General features: G+C 46.6%; 1 protein-coding gene across 1 annotated transcript in view; it reads right to left on the bottom strand.

Moving 5' to 3' along the window:
- The window catches only part of LOC137418888 (A disintegrin and metalloproteinase with thrombospondin motifs 7-like), a 152,521-nt gene that overhangs the window by 41,063 nt on the left and 92,314 nt on the right, over window positions 1-19,144 (bottom strand). Inside the window, exons 19-20 of the mRNA XM_078772863.1 lie at window positions 4,520-5,485; window positions 3,560-3,712 (exon numbers count right to left, since the gene is read on the bottom strand). Coding sequence (XP_078628989.1) covers window positions 3,560-3,712; window positions 4,520-5,485 — 1,119 coding nt within the window. The remainder of the gene's footprint in view (window positions 1-3,559; window positions 3,713-4,519; window positions 5,486-19,144) is intronic.

The raw sequence follows: 19,144 nt of genomic DNA, 5'->3' as shown, positions 1-19,144 counted from the left end.
TTTCCTGGAAGTCCTTGGTGTCCTTGCGTTTTATACTTATCCTGCCTCCCCCCAGGCCCTCTCCCTCCAAAAACAACGATGTCCCGCCTCTCAAATGTTGTGTTTGTGTGCTTCCTCCCCTTCTCTCCCCATCTTGTCGACCGCTCCCCTTTTTATATACTTTGTTTGCTTGTTTGTTTGATTTGTTTGTTTGATAAATGTTAGCTCTTTCACGAGCCTCTACTCTGTACACAAAAGAAAACAAATAAAAAACACATGCGCCAAACCAACACATGCGCCAAACCAACACATGCGCCAAACCAACACATGCGCCAAACCAACACATGCGCCAAACCAACACATGCGCCAAACCAACACATGCGCCAAACCAACATGCGCCAAACCAACACATGCGCCAAACCAACACATGCGCCAAACCAACACATGCGCCAAACCAACACATGCGCCAAACCAACACATGCGCCAAACCAACACATGCGCCAAACCAACACATGCGCCAAACCAACACATGCGCCAAACCAACACATGCGCCAAACCAACACATGCGCCAAACCAACACATGCGCCAAACCAACACATGCGCCAAACCAACACATGCGCCAAACCAACACATGCGTCAAATCAACATATCCGCCAAATCAACATATCCGCCAAACCAATACATCCGCCAAACCAATACATCCATCTCTCTTCAGGAATGGTCTCCTATGTCTACTGCTCCTGATGTTAAATCAGCATGGATATTATTAAACAGAAACCTGCTGTTTGGCGGATATCAACATTTGCGCCAAACCAATACATACGCCAAACCAATACATCCATCTCTCTTCAGGAATGGTGTCCTACATCTCCTGCTCCTGATGTTAAATTAGCATGTAAATTATTAAGCAGAAACATGCTCTCTCATTCATAAATCAATCCCATCTCGTCTTCAGTTATCCTCCCCTTCTTCCCACCCATGGTCTACTGAATCCTGTGATGAGGAAGTTGCTCTGAAACAACTTGCCTTCTCTTCCTGGAAAGGAAATCCAACCAAAGGCAATCTCAGATCATTCCACAAAGCTCTGCAACAAGTGTGTGTCCACTCTCAGTAGAGCCAGAAAACAACACTTGTCCAACCTCAACAATGAAATTTCAAACTTGTCTTCCTCCTCTAAAACCTTGTGTTGTCTTGTTCAGTCTGTCTCTGGTGTATGCTCTCACACCATCCCTTCCCTCACTTCAAATGGCACCGCAGCTGAGGAAGCTCGTGAGAAGGCCGGACGCGAGAAGGCCGAATTCTGTGTTTGCCTCCAACTCTCGTGTCCCCACCCCTAGATCTCTGTACCCATCCTACCCAGTCATACTGAACTGCTTCTGGACTCCGTGCCTTTTGCATCTGAGAAAGTGGTGCATTTGCTGGCAACCCTCAAATTTTATTCTGCAACTAGATCGGATGGCATCAGCTCACGTATCCTGAAACCTACTCTGCTGCTCTTGCACATCCTCTCTGCTCTTTCCACCCTATCTTTTGCCCTCAGTCATCTTGCATCTGCTTCGAAATCAGCCATCACTACATTACATAAAAGGTGCAACAAAGCAATACCCTTAAATACAATCCTCTCAGTTTACTTCCAATCATCATGGTTATGGAATCCATCATTGCACAGTGCCCCAAGCCAGTGTTCTCTTATTCAATGTAAATTTTTGGCATGCACAGTCAAAGTACTTTTCATTGTGTGCACATCACATATATATGACAATAAATTAATTGTCATTATCATCTCAGACGATCCCCAATCCAAAACCATGATCTTTCATACCCCTGTTCACCTTTATAAACAAAAAGGTCGACAGAATTCCAGGATTGCAAAAGAAAAACTCACTTATTCCAAGCTGGACAGAGATTCACAAGCATTTGCGTCATGGCTGGTTAGGTGTTGACATTTTATGTAGACCTATACACATGCTGGTCTTCACATATTACCAATGCACAATCGTTCGCTATTCTCTGCCTCGACAAATGTTACCAAATGAGACAGCAGCATATTACCATACATAAAGTTTACCCCAGTACACCATGTGAAGTACATCATCTTCATTACCTTCATTACCCAGTACATTAGATTATCATTTACCCAGTGCATTATCTTCAACCTAGATAATTACATTCGTTTTCTGTGCAGAGACTTCTTTAAGGGTAACAATCATTCCTACTTTCTTGAGGGGTTGGCCTGGCGAATCTTGGCTCAAGCCTTTCACGAACCGGCTGGCCAGGCCTGACGTTATGGCAGGAATTTGGAATTTGGCCAGGGTGCTGGCGATAGCTCGTCTACTCTTTGCAAAGTGAAATACAGAACAAATCAAGTTGTTTTGTCCGTTACGGATGCAGGATTGACCTTTAGTTGGCACGGTAAGGACGATAAACACCAAAGATAGATCAGGGGTCATGCCACACAGTGCACGACTGGTGAGGACACACTCAAGCCCTTCTGAGAACAGGAAGGCAAGGCCAATGAATCGGTGCATGGCCAGTTCTCAGAACGGTCTAAGTTGAATCAAGATGGTGGAATGACTGCACATGGAATGCGCTCTGCTTTCATAGGATGACCAGTGGTGGACAGCACCTGCCGATATGTACCTCACAAGTCTCTAATAACTTTTTACAGTAATATTTTGGGTTTTTTGGTAATTGCCTAGTTTAGCTGCTTTTGTAGTTCAGATCGAGCTCTGCGCTTGATCCAGGAGTCTCGTGCTTGAGCCAGTGGGATCACTGTCACAGCGATGCTAAGAGACATTGCTTTGTTCAGCATATTTCTGCATAAGTGTACCCATTTGGATTTATAATGTCAGCCACAACCAGCAGAGCATTCAAACTGTTAGCCCCTCCACAGTAGCTCCACCAGAGAGAAATGTCTCACCAAGGGCACGTTGGGGAAACAGGCTGATTCATCCGCAGCTCTGAGGAAAGCTGAGCCTTTGACAGCATTTGAAGGGAGCATCCACTCAAACATGGCAGCAATTTGATCCCAATTGCTTCACCAACATCACTCCTTAATCAACTCTATCTCTCCACATCAGTTACAAGCTGCCTCCAAAATATACACCTGCCTCTCAAAAGCCAATCATAAACAGCTGCTCAGAGCTTCCAGGACTCCAGCCCACCTGGGCTAGCTTCTACTTCCCTGGGCAAATCTTTACTCGACGATGACTGCTACTGATCTTTATGGTGAGGTGAGTTACATTATAAGTAATTTAAACGCTCTATGACAAAACAATAATCGTGCATGCATTAACTTTTACTGTACGTCCCATAACAATAATGAAATCATCAAGCATTCCATTCAATCAAAGCAAAAATATCATATTGAAAGAGTGAGTTTGCCTTTTTCGTATCACTATTTTCATCCCACCCAAGCTCTCTTAGGTTAAGCAAAGGTCTATTCAAAACAGCTCTTCCTTGGCTCAGGAAATGTACGCCTGCTGTTATGATGGAGACACAAAGAGAGTGGACATATTCAAAATTACAGTGTGCGTAATACTTATAACCTCCCATCATTCTTTCAGCAAAGTACACTTACTTTACTCCAGGGACCGGCTCGCCAAACGGAGCAAGGCTGGAGTGAGCAGCGCCGGGCCGGGATCGGTTTGTTCACAACACTGCAGTCCATGTCACGACCTGTTCTGCAGTGGACCGTCCTCCAGGTGGCTCCGATGCCACAGCTCGCCGAACACTGCCGCACATTTGCACGTCACACGTTCTTGGCTGCTTTCATCAGCCACCTTCATTGTCTGCAGCAAATGCCTACTGTTCCTATTCGTCCCTCGATAGCATGGTGGACGAGTTAATGACTGAAATATTGCAGATAAACTGCCTGCACCTCTCCGTCTGGGCTACAGCTGTGATTGGCACTGAAATGCTACCTATGATAAAGGTGGCACCCTATCCAGCCCCTCCTCCCAATAAAATAGAAAAAAAGGCCTTCAAGTAAAGATTGGAAGATTGAACGAGCACCACCTTCATGTTCTCAGATGATAAACCCCAACATGTACCATCATGTACCATTTCTACCCCTGTTAATTCACGTCAGATCCACTTTTCTGAAATACCGACTTCTTTCCTGGAAATCCTAGCTGTGTCCATGTGTTTTCTTTTTTTACCTCTCCCACGTCCCACGCCCCTTTCCATGCCTCCTCCCCCCAAGCCCTCTCCCTCGCACAGATCTCCCTGCTCTCAAATGTTGTACTTGTGTGCTTCTCCCTCTATCCCCATCTTATCTCCCGCTCCCTTTATTTCGCCTTATGTGTCCGTTTGTTTTTTTGTTATTAATGTTAGCTCTTACACAAGCCTCGATCTTGTATTAAAAAATAAATAAATAAAATAGACCTAATCATTAGGCTTAAAGTATCATGGTTTCCAAAAACGTACAAAATTATACCATTGCTATTATCGACCCAAAAAACAAAACCAAAAGTTCCATTTACTCGTGAAAACCCCAAACCTTTCGTGATTCATTTATTCACTCGAGGAAGAAACGTACTGTGCTCCAGAGTCCAACTTCCCATTGTATATCGTGCACAGGGGTTTCTGTAGGTGTTGTTGAGTAAGGCAATTGTTTCTGAGCCGTGCCATTCCACAAAACTTGGGTGGGGAGCATTTGTGAAGGATCCGTCGAGTTCTGATATCCCCTTAATTGGACACTTGCAGTCACTTCAGTCATCTCGTGTAGCTTATTCTGCTTTTCTGAATGAGGAATCGGAGTCATTGAAACTTTCCTACTGGTTGATGAACTGCCTTCGGGTGTGAGGTTGACAGAAGATGGAAGAGTCAAGTAATCAGAGCCATCTCCGGATGATTCATCGATGAATGATTCGGTAAATGAGTTGAACATCAGGTAGGTGTTTGTATCACTCGAGGTCTCAACATCGGTCGGGTTGTCTGTAATATCCGTTTCTGGATGTGAAAGGTACTCGGATTGAAGAGGGCTATCGCCTTGATTCTTCTTGCTCTCGGATGGAAAGTCATTGATGGGTAAAGTGGAATCTTCATGAGAAAAAAAGAAATTTGCAACTGAAGACTCCAAATCACCAGCGATCGAAGTCTTTTCTAAAAACGTAAACACTGTGTTCGCAGTTGCTGTCACAAATGGTGGCGTGACACCACTAGGATTTCCAGTTGTATAGGTTGTTGTAGGTTTCTCCGAATAGTCAACGGTGAGTTCCTTTGATGTGAGTCCATAAACCTCATTGCTCTCGGTTGGTGGAGATTCATCCGGTCCTGAGAGCTTTGTGGTTATAGATGTTGGTTGGCCAGGTTGAGTCGGCAGTAAACTCGTTATCATTTCTAAATCGCCCGAACCAGGTTCCTCAATCTCTTCTGTTGGACACTCAGTTATGTTACAATGTGTCTTTCCTTCAAGCTTCTTATCCATGTCACATGTGCCATTGCCATCCTTGCTGCAAAGAATCGTCCTTGTTCCTTCTCCAACTCCACAATTCACCGAGCACTGAAAATAAATGAAAAAACAGGAAGACGTCATGCAGAGCACGATACTTGCAAAATCCACTCCCTCCCCAAAATAAAAATGTTCCCATGGATACATAAAATTGTCCATTTCATTAAGATTAAAATTGGAGATCTTAATCAAAGCTCGGGTCAATCGGATTAAAATTGATGATTTTTCAGATGAAAATTGATGATGTTAGAAGTTTGCCCTTGAGTTGACCTTTAACCTTTTGACCTCAAAAATAGTTGGTTTCCAATTCAGTGATGCATTATGCAACTGCTGTTTAATTATTAAGTCAATAGGATGAAAATGGACAATTTTTCAGACGAAAATTAATTATTTTAGAAGTTTGACCTTGAATTGACCTTTGACCCTTTGACCTTAAAATAGTTGGTTTCCCAATTCAGTGATACATTATGCAACTGCTGTTTAATTATTAAGTTAATAGGATGAAAATGGACAATTTTTCAGACGAAAATTAATTATTTTAGAAGTTTGACCTTGAATTGACCTTTGACCCTTTGACCTTAAAATAGTTGGTTTCCCAATTCAGTGATGCATTATGCAACTGCTGTTTAATTATCAAGTTAATAGGATGAAAATGGACAATCTTTCAGACGAAAATTAATTATTTTAGAAGTTTGACCTTGAATTGACCTTTGACTCTTTGACCTTAAAATAATTGGTTCCCAATTCAGTGATGCATTATGCAACTGCTGTTTAATTATCAAGTCAATTGGATAAAAATGTACGGTTTTTCAGATGAAAATTGATGATTTTGGAAGTTTGACCTTGAGTTGACCTTTGAACTTTTGATCTCAAAATAGTTGGTTTTCCAATTTAGTGATGCACTATGTAAAAGCTGTTTAATTTTCAAGTCAATCGGATGAAAAATGACAATTTTAGAAATTGGACCTTAAGATGACTTTTGACCTCAAAATCAATAGGCAATTCTTCCTTATGACCAACTCTACCATCTGGTGAAGTTTTGTGAAGATCGGTTTAAAATTGTGACCTGTAGGCAATTGACAGACAGATAGAATAACGCACAAGACCAACCAATATACTGTACTTGAAAAATCTTCGATTTGCAAGTAAAAGGAGACCAAGAGAAAGTAACTTCCTGGTGGAAAGACCATACACGGAAGCTAAAGTTTTTTTTTGCATTCATAGACTTGCAGGATTGACACCGTACTCCATAGTTATAGGCATTCTCATGTATAGGCCTAAGTCCCATGGAGGACATTCACAACAATCTGCTTCTACTCATTGCTGCTCTAAAGTTGAACAACATAAACACAGAACGCAAGTTGAGACGGCAGTTATCACCTGCTATTAGCCAATCAAATCAAACTGTTCTTGGTGAACAAGAATATAAACAAATGTCGTTTTAAGAAGGAACATTTTAATCAACTGAATCCTAATTAGAGCCATATTTGGTCCACTTAACATGTGCTCCATATGCAAAATTTGGCAGAACTTTTTTTTTTTCCTTTCTCACTCACACATACAATCCTCTTCCTTCTTCTTCCCTAATGCTAATTCTCCCCATTATACCACCCTCTCCGATTGTACATACTTTGTAGTTGGCTTCGTCATAACAATGGAATTGCACTTAATATAGCATTAAAAAGTTGTCACAACAAAACCCCGAAAATGTTAAGATAAACTTTTTAACCTCAGGCCGGTTTGGTTTCTCGCTGAACTGGTCCCCACATTGAGTGGGTCACCAGAGAAAGCACCATCAGTACAAAGTAGAGTTAAAATCAATAATCAATAATAGTAAGTTATAAATTTCAGAAGTTTAGAAGTGGAGGAATGGTTGATCAGAGTTGTGATGGCAATGTACAAAAGAGCGTGCACAGCTGTAAGGACGAAGGACGGGAACAGTGGTGAGTTTGAGGTGAAGGTGGGAGTGCATCAGGGGTCGGTACTAAGTCCACTACTATTTGTAGCTGTGATGGAGGTGCTGGCTCAGACCGTAAAGGAGGGTTTACCGTGGGAGTTGTTGTATGCAGATGATCTGGTGTTGATTGCGGAAAGTATGGATGGACTGAAGGAAAAGATGAACAAGTGGAAGGAAAGTATGGAGACAAAAGGTCTGAAGGTGAATATAGGAAAGCCGAAGGTGATGGCAAGTGGTAAAGCGTGTGGTGAGGTGGAAAGAACTGGGAAGTGGCCCTGTGCTGTGTGCAGGAAGGGTGTCGGAGTGAACTCCATTCAATGTACAATGTGCGCTGAGTGGGTTCATCAAAAATGTAGTGGTTTGAGAGGGTCATTAACAAGTGTGGCAGCTACATTCAAATGTAAGGTGTGCACAGAGGGAGCTGCAGATGGAGGAAATGTTGAGTTGGATCTTGGAGACGGCATGAAGCTGGAAGGTGTGAAAACATTTTGCTACCTCGGAGACATGCTGAATGGAGAAGATGGATCAGACTCGGCAACGGTTGCTAGAGTGAGATGTGCATGGAAGAAGTTTCGGGAACTGAGTGGCGTGCTGATGAGGAGGGGAGTGTCGTTGAAGCTGAAGGGAAAGGTGTATGCTGCATGTGTGAGAAGTGTTATGATTTATGGGAGCGAGACATGGGTCATGAATGTAGAGCAGCAACGAAGGCTGGAAAGGGTGGAAATGCGAATGGTTCGGTGGATGTGTGGAGTGTCGCTGAGAGAGAGGAAGACAAATGATGAATTGCGAAAGATGATGGGAATAGAGCCTGTGATTGATGCTGTGAAGAGGAACAGGTTGAGATGGTTTGGTCATGTGTTGAGGAAGGATGAAAGTGACTGGTTGAGAAGAGTGATGGAAATGAATGTAGAAGGAAGTAGAGGACGGGGAAGACCGAGAAAGACTTGGCTAAAGACGGTGGAAGAAGACATGCGGGCAGGGGGGTTAACAAGGAGAGATGCAGAAAATAGGGCAAAATGGAGAAGATTGTCATGGGGACCGCAAGGCTAACCCCCGCTCTTGCAGGGAAAATGGCCTTAAAATGCATGTTGTGTTGTTGTCGTAAGTTATAAATTTCAAACAATCACTTTTCACTTGCTCAGAGAAGAAACAGTCAATAATATTTTGGAGGCAGCATTACATAAAATAAAGGGAATTATCAATTAAAATATCTACTTTCTGATACGTTTATCCATCTTTGACAGCATAAAGCATATGGTATATATTGTTGCGAATATGGAATTTGGCCTCCATATCCGCTTGTAAATATTCCCCTATTTCCCCAATACTCCCCGACTATCCCCAATCCCCCATTCCCTAGTCCCATTGTCTGTAAACAACAATCAGTAGAGCCGACCTTCCCCTTTTTTCCCCCATTAAATGTCGTGCCCAGGTCCACCGCATCACACGTAGACAACTTTCGGACATCTTGCTAGTTATTCTTAGTCTATGTCAGTTAAGGACTCCTTTCCATTAATTCTGACTCTTCGTTGCACCAGAATGTGATTATATGGCACCAGTAGTGAGTTTAGGACCTTTCCCATACCTCCTTCCATCTTCTTCCCCAAACAACAACTACAACTACAACTACAACAACAATTACAACAACAACGACGCTGCGCGGGGGGAGTGTGCGTCATCACACCGGCTCGGTTAGCCGCCATTGACAATGCGCGCCGGACCATGCGCTCCACGGGGTTACCACGAAGGGGCTCCTTGTCAGTCCCCCGTCAAGGGCGGAGCCGGTAACCCCCCCGCACGCACCCAATGAGAGGCGACGTGCCGATTCCATCTGGGGCGGAGCTAACGAGCCGAGGGCGTGTCACTCCCCGCCGGAGATACGAAGGACTTACCGGATGTGAGGTCAGATGCGCCCCCAGCCTGGAGAGAGAAGTTGCCACGTACGAGCGCTGAATACCTCCCCGCATCTCTGGACCGGACCGAGTCGATTCTGACCTTTGAGCCCAGGTGCACCTGGAGCCATCGATCCTGCCTTTCCTAGCCATCAAACCCCGTGTGAGTCAGCCTTTTGTCCCGTTTATCTGTCGTCTGTTGGGAATAATATAAGAGTGTGTCTAAGTGCTTATCTTACTATGCTGTCCCTCTTGTAGTTGTAATCTAACCTTCCGTAACAATATAACCTCCTCCGGAGGTCTTGAGAACTGAACCCTGGTGTCGTGTCATTTGAATCCCAGCTGTGTGTCTTTTCCTTCATTGATCTAGCGTAGCGCGATTAGTCAACGTTCGGGTATAATCGGGTAACTTGTGCAGACGTGGTCATACCAAAACCGCTCGGTAAATAACATCTAAGCCACGTCTGTAACAATTGGTGTCGAGGAGTGGAATTCGAACCCGGGACTAAATTTATTAGGCCCAAATTTGTAACAATTAGAATCGATTCGGAGCGCGTTTCCCGCGCGAAATTATAACGGCGAAATTTGAATTTGTTATACGGAAATAAAAACCCGAATTTTGAAAGTCGCGCTATGGCAGACCAAGACAGCTGGGGTCCGGTAGGGGAGAGTGAGGCAGGGTCGGTCCAGGACCAAATTGAGGGACGCGAGGAGAGCGAAGCAGTGAGGGTAGCAGGTTCGCAAAATAGCGCCGTCACGCACGAAGTAGCGGGCGCGCAAAATGGCGCCTCGCAGATGGCCACGGCGTCCACGCCCGCGACCGTGGCAGCGCCCCCGGTGGATTGGAACTTGTTTTTCATACAAATGAAGGCCCTTATGGCCCAGAATAGCGAGGAAATGAGGGCTCAGAGTGAGCAAATGAGGGCTCAGAGTGAGCAAATGGGGAACCGGATGGATGCTCAGAGTGAGCAATTGGGGGTAATGGGAAACCAAATGGGGGTAATGGGAAACGAAATGGGGGTAATGAGGGACGAAGCGAGGGGTACCGGTGAGGGATTAGACAATAGATTAGGGGAAATACAGGAGGGGTTAATGGGGGTAGAAAACAGAATGGCCGCTCAAGAGAATCAAATGGAAGGGATGCAAAAGGGGTTAGAGGGGGTAGAAAATAGAATGGCTGCCCAGGAGAATCAGATAGAGGGAGTGAAAAATGGGTTAGAGGGGTTAGAAAACAGTATGGAAGGCAAATTGAGGGACATGAGGGACCAAGCGGAAAGGGAAGTTAACCAAATGGGGCAGCAGATAGAGGGGGTCAGAATGGGGGTAGAAGCCAAACTGGATGCTCACAGGGAGGAAATGGAGCAGATGAGGGTGGCATCTGGGCAGGAGATGCAAGTGATGGGAGAGGAGATCAGGAGAGGAGTGAGTGAGGAGATCAGAGGAGTGCGCGAGGAGGTGAGGCACTGTAAGGAGCACATGGAGAAGGAGGTGAGAAAGGGGACTGTAAAGTTACAGGGGGGCATAGAGGTCCTGACGCAGGAGGTGGAACAGCTGACGGAGGGACAAAAAGAACTAACGGACCAGGTAAAGAAGAACACAGCGGTAATAGGAGGTTTAAAAGCGACACAAAATGACCTAAAAAATGACTTGGTAGCGACGAAGAGGGAATGTCAGATGGTACGTGAGGGACTGACAACGAGGTTGGACGAGGTGATAGAGGTAATGGAGACGAAGGACCGGCAGGTGAGGACGCACATGGAAACGGTCAAGGTAGCCTTGGAGGACGAGCTTGAGGAGACGTACCGGGGAATAAAAGAGGTGAAGCAGAAATTAGAAGAAGTGGAAGGAGGGGTGAGCGAAATTAAGAAGCGACGGAGAGAGGATAAGAAAGAGATAAAAGAGGAAGTAAAAGAATTGGTCCAAAGTCTGTGTTTGGATCGTGATGATGTGCTCATTAACCGGATGAGGGATTCGCAGGTGATGGAGGAGAAGCGAAGAGGAAGAGGACCCGGTGTAAGTGGGGACCAATATGGTCGTGCGTATGATGCGCCAGGGGATTTAAGAAGCTTGGGGGTCGAGATAGACCCGGGTGTTCGTGAGAGGCCGTGGGTGAAGTGTGCGACAGGTCGGGTGTGCGAAAAAGGAGGTGTGCGAGAAAGTCCGACTCTGGGGTGTGTGAGGAAAAAGTGCGTGCCAAGGAGTGAGGGTGCTGGCGAGAATGAGTCGGTCGTAGCGCGTGTGCGAGGGGGCACATGGAAGCGCGGTGTGGTAAGTGTTACAGAGGGTGTGACGGGAGAGTGTGCGCAGGAGTGTGCGCGAGAAAGGTGTGTGACGGACAGGTGCATGGGGAAAGAGTGCGCTGTCAAAGGCAAGGAAGAATGCACACCTGTGGTAAGTGTTACAGAGGGTGTGACGGGAGAGTGTGCGCAGGAGTGTGCGCGAGAAAGGTGTGTGACGGACAGGTGCATGGGGAAAGAGTGCGCTGTCAAAGGCAAGGAAGAATGCACACCTGTGGTGAGTGTTACAGAGGGTGTAACGGGAGAGTGTGCGCGAGAAAGGTGTGTGGCGGACAGGTGCATGGGGAAAGAGTGCGCTGTCAAGAGTAAGGGTGAGTGCGTTGTCAAGAGTGGTGGTGAGAGTAGTGAGAGTGACAAGGAGCGTGAGTTGGGTGTGACAGGTGAGCGAGGATGTACACCTGGAATGGAAGGATGCACACCTGGAATGGTAGAGCGTGAGTGGGAATGCACGCTGGAGTTGGTAGTGAGGCACGTGGTTGGGTGTGCGAATGAGAGCACACCTGTGATTGTCACAGAGGAGGGGGCGCGAAGAGGTGTATTGGTGAGGTGTGCGAGCGACGAATGTGTGCCAAGGTGTTCGGTGGTCAGGTGTGTGACCAAGGCTGTGAGTGGAATGAGGGTACCTGGGTGTGTAAGGAAAGGTACGAGGAGCATGGAGACGGCTGGGTGTGTGAGCAAGGAACGGGCTGCGGGGTGTAAGAATCCAGGTGAAGCATCGACGGTAACCAGGTTAGAGGTTAGGTCGACTTTTAGCCGAAGCGGGCCCTCGGTGCGTGCCGGGCCTCGCTTTGAACGGCCGCGTCCAGGCTCCACTAGGTGGAGCGGGCAGCTGGATAGGAAGGGTCGTCATGGCGACCACGTTTTGTGGAGACGTGCCGGCAGGTCGAGATCGGGACATTGGATGGCTCCACGCCGAGGTGGTGCGTGGGATCTCGGCCCGGGTAAGCCCCCGTCCCTGCCCCGAATGCCGGACGCATCCAGCCGCCGGCACAAAACAACCAGCATCCATTGCTTGGCTTTACGAAGCCGGGCTTTGGACAGGAATTGGCGCACCGAGAGGCATTAGTGAGTAGACTGGGTGATGAGGTTAGTGTTTTGGCCCCAAAATTAGAGAAAAACAAAATTTGATGATTGGCAAAGGATTGGCAGAGTGATGATTGGTAATGGTACAGTGATTGGCAGATGATTGGCAAATTTTTAATTTGTTGAAATTTGATGTGCAAAATTGGTAGTGAGAGACCCCCGATGTGGTGGGATGGCATCCCTGCCACCCTTCCCATGTAGGGGGCAAAGGAGCAATAGCTTATGGGGTGTATGGCAGTGAAAACTAGCCCGGGTGGGTTAGGTTATATTGATAGGGCCCTAGAAGATGACATTAGGTAACGTTAAGTTTAGTTAGTGACTGATACCTGTAGTGGGGACGCAGGTAGATTAGTGTGGATGATAATGACGAGGGAGCGCAATAGTTTAAAAGGGACGACTGGGAAGCGCAAGTTTCAGAAGGGAGTAGTTAGCTGAAATGATGCCGTGTGTGTGAGAATTGAACAGGTGTGATTGCACAGGTGTGCAACTGGACAGGTGTGTGGAGCAGTGTGTGAGTAATGAGTGTGTGGATCAGCGCGAATGCGCTTGGGGAGAGAAGGGTGCAGGTGGCACCAGGTGTGAGAGCACAGGTGTGCCAGTACAGGTGTGTGGAGAGAGTTGGAGTAAGTGGTACGGAGTGGTGTGCATGGTGCGAAGGTGTGGATGGGGGAAGAGTGGACCCCTATCACGGATACCCGGGGCAGGTAGTGTAAGTGTTAGGTAGAGGGTACAGGTAAATTGTGGTTGGATATTGGCATTTGTGGTGCGGTTGCAGAATGGTGTTGTGAATGGGTGCATTAGTGTTGTGGAAATGGCTGGGCGTGTAGCCTGTTAGTGTGTGTAGTTGGTTGGGCACTCCACCACTGTGAGGATGTCGGCCAGGTGAGGCCGCAGGTGGGCTCTGGGAGCCGGTAGTTGTGAGTGGGTGCCTGAGGATCCCGGATGTGGATCGGGCAGCCCAGTGCCAGAGAGGGCACCGAGTGGGGAGAGAGCCAGAGGGCCTTCCCCAGGTAGTTAGGTTAGGGTGAGGAGCAGGTAAGCTCGGAGGCAACTGCAGTGGTGGAGGTGTGCAGGTGGGTAGACCCACTGGGAGAGGTACACGCCACAGCCCAGAAATTGTGCGAGAGCACCGGGAGATGAATCGGGGGAGTGAGACCCCAAATTGAAAAGCACCACAGTTGGCCAATGGGAATTGGTTTTTAGAACCCATAGTGTAAGAGGGCCAATGGGTTGGCCGGAGAAAGACCCCGGGTAGTGTAAAGTTGTTAAAGTCATTTAGGAAATAGTTAGGATTGATGAACCTGTCGCACCATACGCAGCCACTTGCCTGAGGTGATGATGATGACTCCACACCTGTGTTTTCTTTGTTTTGTTGCAGGAAATGAGATTGCTGTGGATTTGTGAGACGCATCACGACGTGGATGAGACATTGGGGTGATTCCATCTCTCCCTCCTTAGGAGGGACTGATGATGAATTGGTGATGGCAAATTATGATGTTGAGTTGGAGATGGCAAATTTTGATGAAAGTTGAAAATGGCAAATTTGATTGGTTAGGAGGGAGAGAAGACGAATTTGGTTTATGGGAGGAACGGGGAAGACAGTAGGGATGTTTGTTGATTTGTAAAGTAGATGTTCATGGGTAGTGTTGTGTTGTGTGGATACAGTAAGGGGTAAGGGAGGGGCCATGTAGGTTACCTGGTGGGGGGGGGGGGGGGGCGTACGATAGAAACGTACCTGTCTCACCTGGTTCCCATGTGCCCCCAGTGTGCATCATCTTACATTGCGTGCACTTTTGCGCCCTTACCACCTTACTCACTTGTCTTTTCTTTTGTCTCCCACCTCCGAGGATCTGGCTTTGGGGTAGAGAGAGAGGAGAGAGAGGTGCTGGCTACGCAGTTGTGGGCCTGCACTTTCGCTGCTTGCTGCTTGGATCGATACACCATATGGACCGCAATGTTTGTGGCCACCCACCATGGACCGCAGCTCTTTTGCGGCCAAGCACCACCCGTGGATGGACCTATGGGTCAACGTGGCACCTATGCCATGCAGGTGAACCACTTTTAGTTGACACCACTGAAGGCCACAATATAGAAATGGACGCGGTTGGCGCCTTTCTTTATTTTTTGAAAGAGGCAAGAAGGCCAAGTGCACCACACGAAGGCAAGACCAGCGGCAGAACATCGGCCGGCTGCGACACCACCGGTGATTTATAGACACTTTATTGGTGCACCGGATGGTGCTCACTGTGTGATGGGGTGGTGCTTGATGCTTGGAAGGGGTGCTCTGCACATTATTAAAGGCCGTAGGCCACAGAGCACTCGTGGGTTGGTGTATCGATGCTAGCATGCGTGCTCTCTCTATGCATAACATCTGCATGTGTTCCTCCAAAAACAGGTCCTGGATCGTAGTGTAAATATCAGCGTAGTCTTGTGTAAATAATGCTCCCTACCGGCTGTATGTTTAGTTTGAGGATTCTTTCCGGATTCGGTTATCCTGTGGGTGTGTTTCTGTGAGGAGAAGGGTGCAACGTCGCAGGGGGACATATTTACTCATTTGTGAATATCTGTAAAACTGTCGCACTCAGGGTAGAGTTAATAGTAGAGGGAACTACATTGCGTGCCACACTAAAGTAGGTAAAAATTTATCGGGTCGGGACACCCCGAGGGTAGAGAAGGGTGCAATGTTGCGAATATGGAATTTGGCCTCCATATCCGCTTGTAAATATTCCCCTATTTCCCCAATACTCCCCGACTATCCCCAATCCCCCATTCCCTAGTCCCATTGTCTGTAAACAACAATCAGTAGAGCCGACCTTCCCCTTTTTCCCCCCATTAAATGTCGTGCCCAGGTCCACCGCATCACACGTAGACAACTTTCGGACATCTTGCTAGTTATTCTTAGTCTATGTCAGTTAAGGACTCCTTTCCATTAATTCTGACTCTTCGTTGCACCAGAATGTGATTATATGGCACCAGTAGTGAGTTTAGGACCTTTCCCATACCTCCTTCCATCTTCTTCCCCAAACAACAACTACAACTACAACTACAACAACAATTACAACAACAACGACGCTGCGCAGGGGGAGTGTGCGTCATCACACCGGCTCGGTTAGCCGCCATTGACAATGCGCGCCGGACCATGCGCTCCACGGGGTTACCACGAAGGGGCTCCTTGTCAGTCCCCCGTCAAGGGCGGAGCCGGTAACCCCCCCCGCACGCACCCAATGAGAGGCGACGTGCCGATTCCATCTGGGGCGGAGCTAACGAGCCGAGGGCGTGTCACTCCCCGCCGGAGATATGAAGGACTCACCGGATGTGAGGTCAGATGCGCCCCCAGCCTGGAGAGAGAAGTTGCCACGTACGAGCGCTGAATACCTCCCCGCATCTCTGGACCGGACCGAGTCGATTCTGACCTTTGAGCCCAGGTGCACCTGGAGCCATCGATCCTGCCTTTCCTAGCCATCAAACCCCGTGTGAGTCAGCCTTTTGTCCCGTTTATCTGTCGTCTGTTGGGAATAATATAAGAGTGTGTCTAAGTGCTTATCTTACTATGCTGTCCCTCTTGTAGTTGTAATCTAACCTTCCGTAACAATATAACCTCCTCCGGAGGTCTTGAGAACTGAACCCTGGTGTCGTGTCATTTGAATCCCAGCTGTGTGTCTTTTCCTTCATTGATCTAGCGTAGCGCGATTAGTCAACGTTCGGGTATAATCGGGTAACTTGTGCAGACGTGGTCATACCAAAACCGCTCGGTAAATAACATCTAAGCCACGTCTGTAACAATATGTATGCAGATGGTATATATGTATGCATATGGTATATATGTATGCATATGGTATATATGTATGCATATGGTATATATGTATGCATATGGTATATATGTATGCATATGGTATATATGTATGCATATGGTATATACAGGGTCCGTCAGGGAGGTGTGACGATTTTCAGAAAACTCGTACACAGTTATTTTTAGTCGAATTTCAATTTTTATTTTTTTTAAAGACTACATATATAATGCCATGTAATACACTGTAACAAAGGCATTTTAAAAATGTAATTCATGTTTGAAAAATGACATCATCTAAATGGCGGCCGTTCTTGTCTAAGCATTCTTGCAGACGCGCGGAAAAGTTGTCCATAGACCTCTGTCCACCATTGTGTCATCCCTCAGCAGTTCCAGCATTCTTTCTGCGAACGTAAACCGACGTACGAAATCATTCTGCTGCAGTTCTTGAACCACCATGATTTTGTACGCGTGATAATGAAGGTCCAAGTGCAAAATTCGACGAACTGATCTGTCTGACATCCGTAGAGCGCGAGCGTGCCGTACCGCTGACCGATGAGGGCTGGCCTCCACAGCTTGTCGAACCCTTTCGATGTTTTCCGGGGTCCTAACGGTTCGATCACCTCCCCGAGCTGCTCCCGGCCTCACAGATCCAGTTGTCCTGAAGTTTTTTACCCACTTCAATATTGTGTTTCGAGACGGAACGGCGCCACGTCGACCAACATGAAGTGAGTACGAAATCTGCGCTGTGTAAGCACCACCGAACTACCCGTTTGAATAAACGTCTCACCAACAAAGACGCGATGTTCAATCGTCCACAGCTCCATGGCTACTGAAATGGCGCCTAACAACGAGTAACCAACAGCCATCACGCATGCGCTAGACCCCCCACTTGCATTGTTATACCCAATTCAAACAGTAATTACATTTTTTAAATGTCTTTGTTACAGTGTATTAAATGGCATTATATATGTAGTCTTTAAAAAAAATAAAAATTGAAATTCGACTAAAAATAACTGTGTACGAGTTTTCTGAAAATCGTCACACCTCCAAGCCGGACCCTGTATATATATATATAGCTCTTGCATATGGATAAGTTGTAAGTTAAGTTGTATTTTGCCAAGTTTAGGCCCGATGCTGCTCACTCCAGCCTTACTCTGTTTGGCGAGTCGGTCCACTTAACAAGTTCTCCATGGGGGTTAAGTTGTACTTTGCCACAATGATTAGGGATTTCCCTCTTGTATGTTAATTACAGTTATTTATTGTGTTGATTAAAATTAGGAGTCATTGGTGGATCCGGTTTATGAATTAGAAATACCACTGCAGGTATAAACTAGATAGAACGGCACTCGGTAGAGAGCATACCTCCACCAGGCTGAACAGTTCACGTTTTGTACCCCACTGATAAGCTGGATCTGGTTTCGGACCTGAACCAAAATCAAATCGACTTATTCTTGTCACCTAACCAACTTATCCACCAAGTTTAGTGATAACTCGTCCATAACTTTTTCACATGTTATGTATCACAAGTTTAATCACATGTTATATATCGCTTTTCATCCGATCTCTCAATGGTGAAGAATCACTTAAAAATTAAATAATTCTCGTATCCGAATCCATATTCAGATCTTCACCAAAATCTAATCGAATCGTCCTTGACACACACACAATCTCTCCACCAAGTTTCGTCCAAATACGTCCACAACCTTTTGAGATATCCTGCTATATGTTGGTTTTAGCCCGATCACTCAATGGTGAGGAATCACTTTAAAAATTCCAATAGCCAGATCCGGATCTGGATCTTCACCAAAATTGAACCAATTCTTCCTTGTCACCTAACAAACTCATCCACCTAGTTTAGTCATAAGTCATCCATCACTTTTTTAAATATCATGTTATATATCGATTTGCGCCCGACCTCTCAATGGTAAAGAATCACTTAAAAATTAAATAATTCTCGTATCCGAATCCATATTCAGATCTTCACCAAAATCGAATGAATTCGTCCTTGACACACACACACACAACATGCCCACCAAGTTTCGTCCGAATCCGTCCACAACTTTTAGAGATATCTTGTTCACAGACAGATAAACAGACAAACAGACAGACAGAGGTGAAAACACAACCTCCATCCGCCTTCGGTGGCGTAGGTAAAAACAGAGGAGGTGAGGGGCTTCGGGGGACTTTGCAGACAAGCACGGAGTGTTCTACATTGCATGAACAGTGCAAACTCATGGTTTCGGGATGACCTCCTGGAATCCCAATGCTCGGTGTGGCTCCGGTCATGTATTGGCAGAGAAGGTGGCCCGAGATAATGTGCCAGATGATGAAGCAGCCTCCCAGGGAGCTACACCTGGGTTTGAGCCTCTAGCCGTATGGCAGCTGGCCTGTGGGAACACCAACTCCAATGGTACACTCCAGCAGACACTGCAGAACTAGGAATACAACCCGCAAGGCAGAATGAACCCCCAAAAACCCACAAGCCTCCGATCCAGCAGCCCAACGAAAAACAGCATCAATGTTCCGCTAACGGCTGCTAAGAGACAGGTGGTTGGAGTCTCTGCGCAGACTACCACCTAGTCTCTGACGAAAGACACTGATTGAAACTGAATTGGTGGTGGTTCGGATGCGGCCTGTGACTGCATCATTTTCTGGTCGCATGTCTGTGCCGCTGAAGCAATGCTCCATATT

The sequence above is a fragment of the Myxine glutinosa genome, chromosome 2 (assembly GCF_964187855.1).
Source record: "Myxine glutinosa chromosome 2, kmMyxGlut1.1, whole genome shotgun sequence".
Lineage (NCBI taxonomy): Eukaryota > Metazoa > Chordata > Myxini > Myxiniformes > Myxinidae > Myxine > Myxine glutinosa.
Note: the sequence above shows the minus strand (reverse complement) of the source record. Positions and strands in the feature narration are given on the sequence as shown.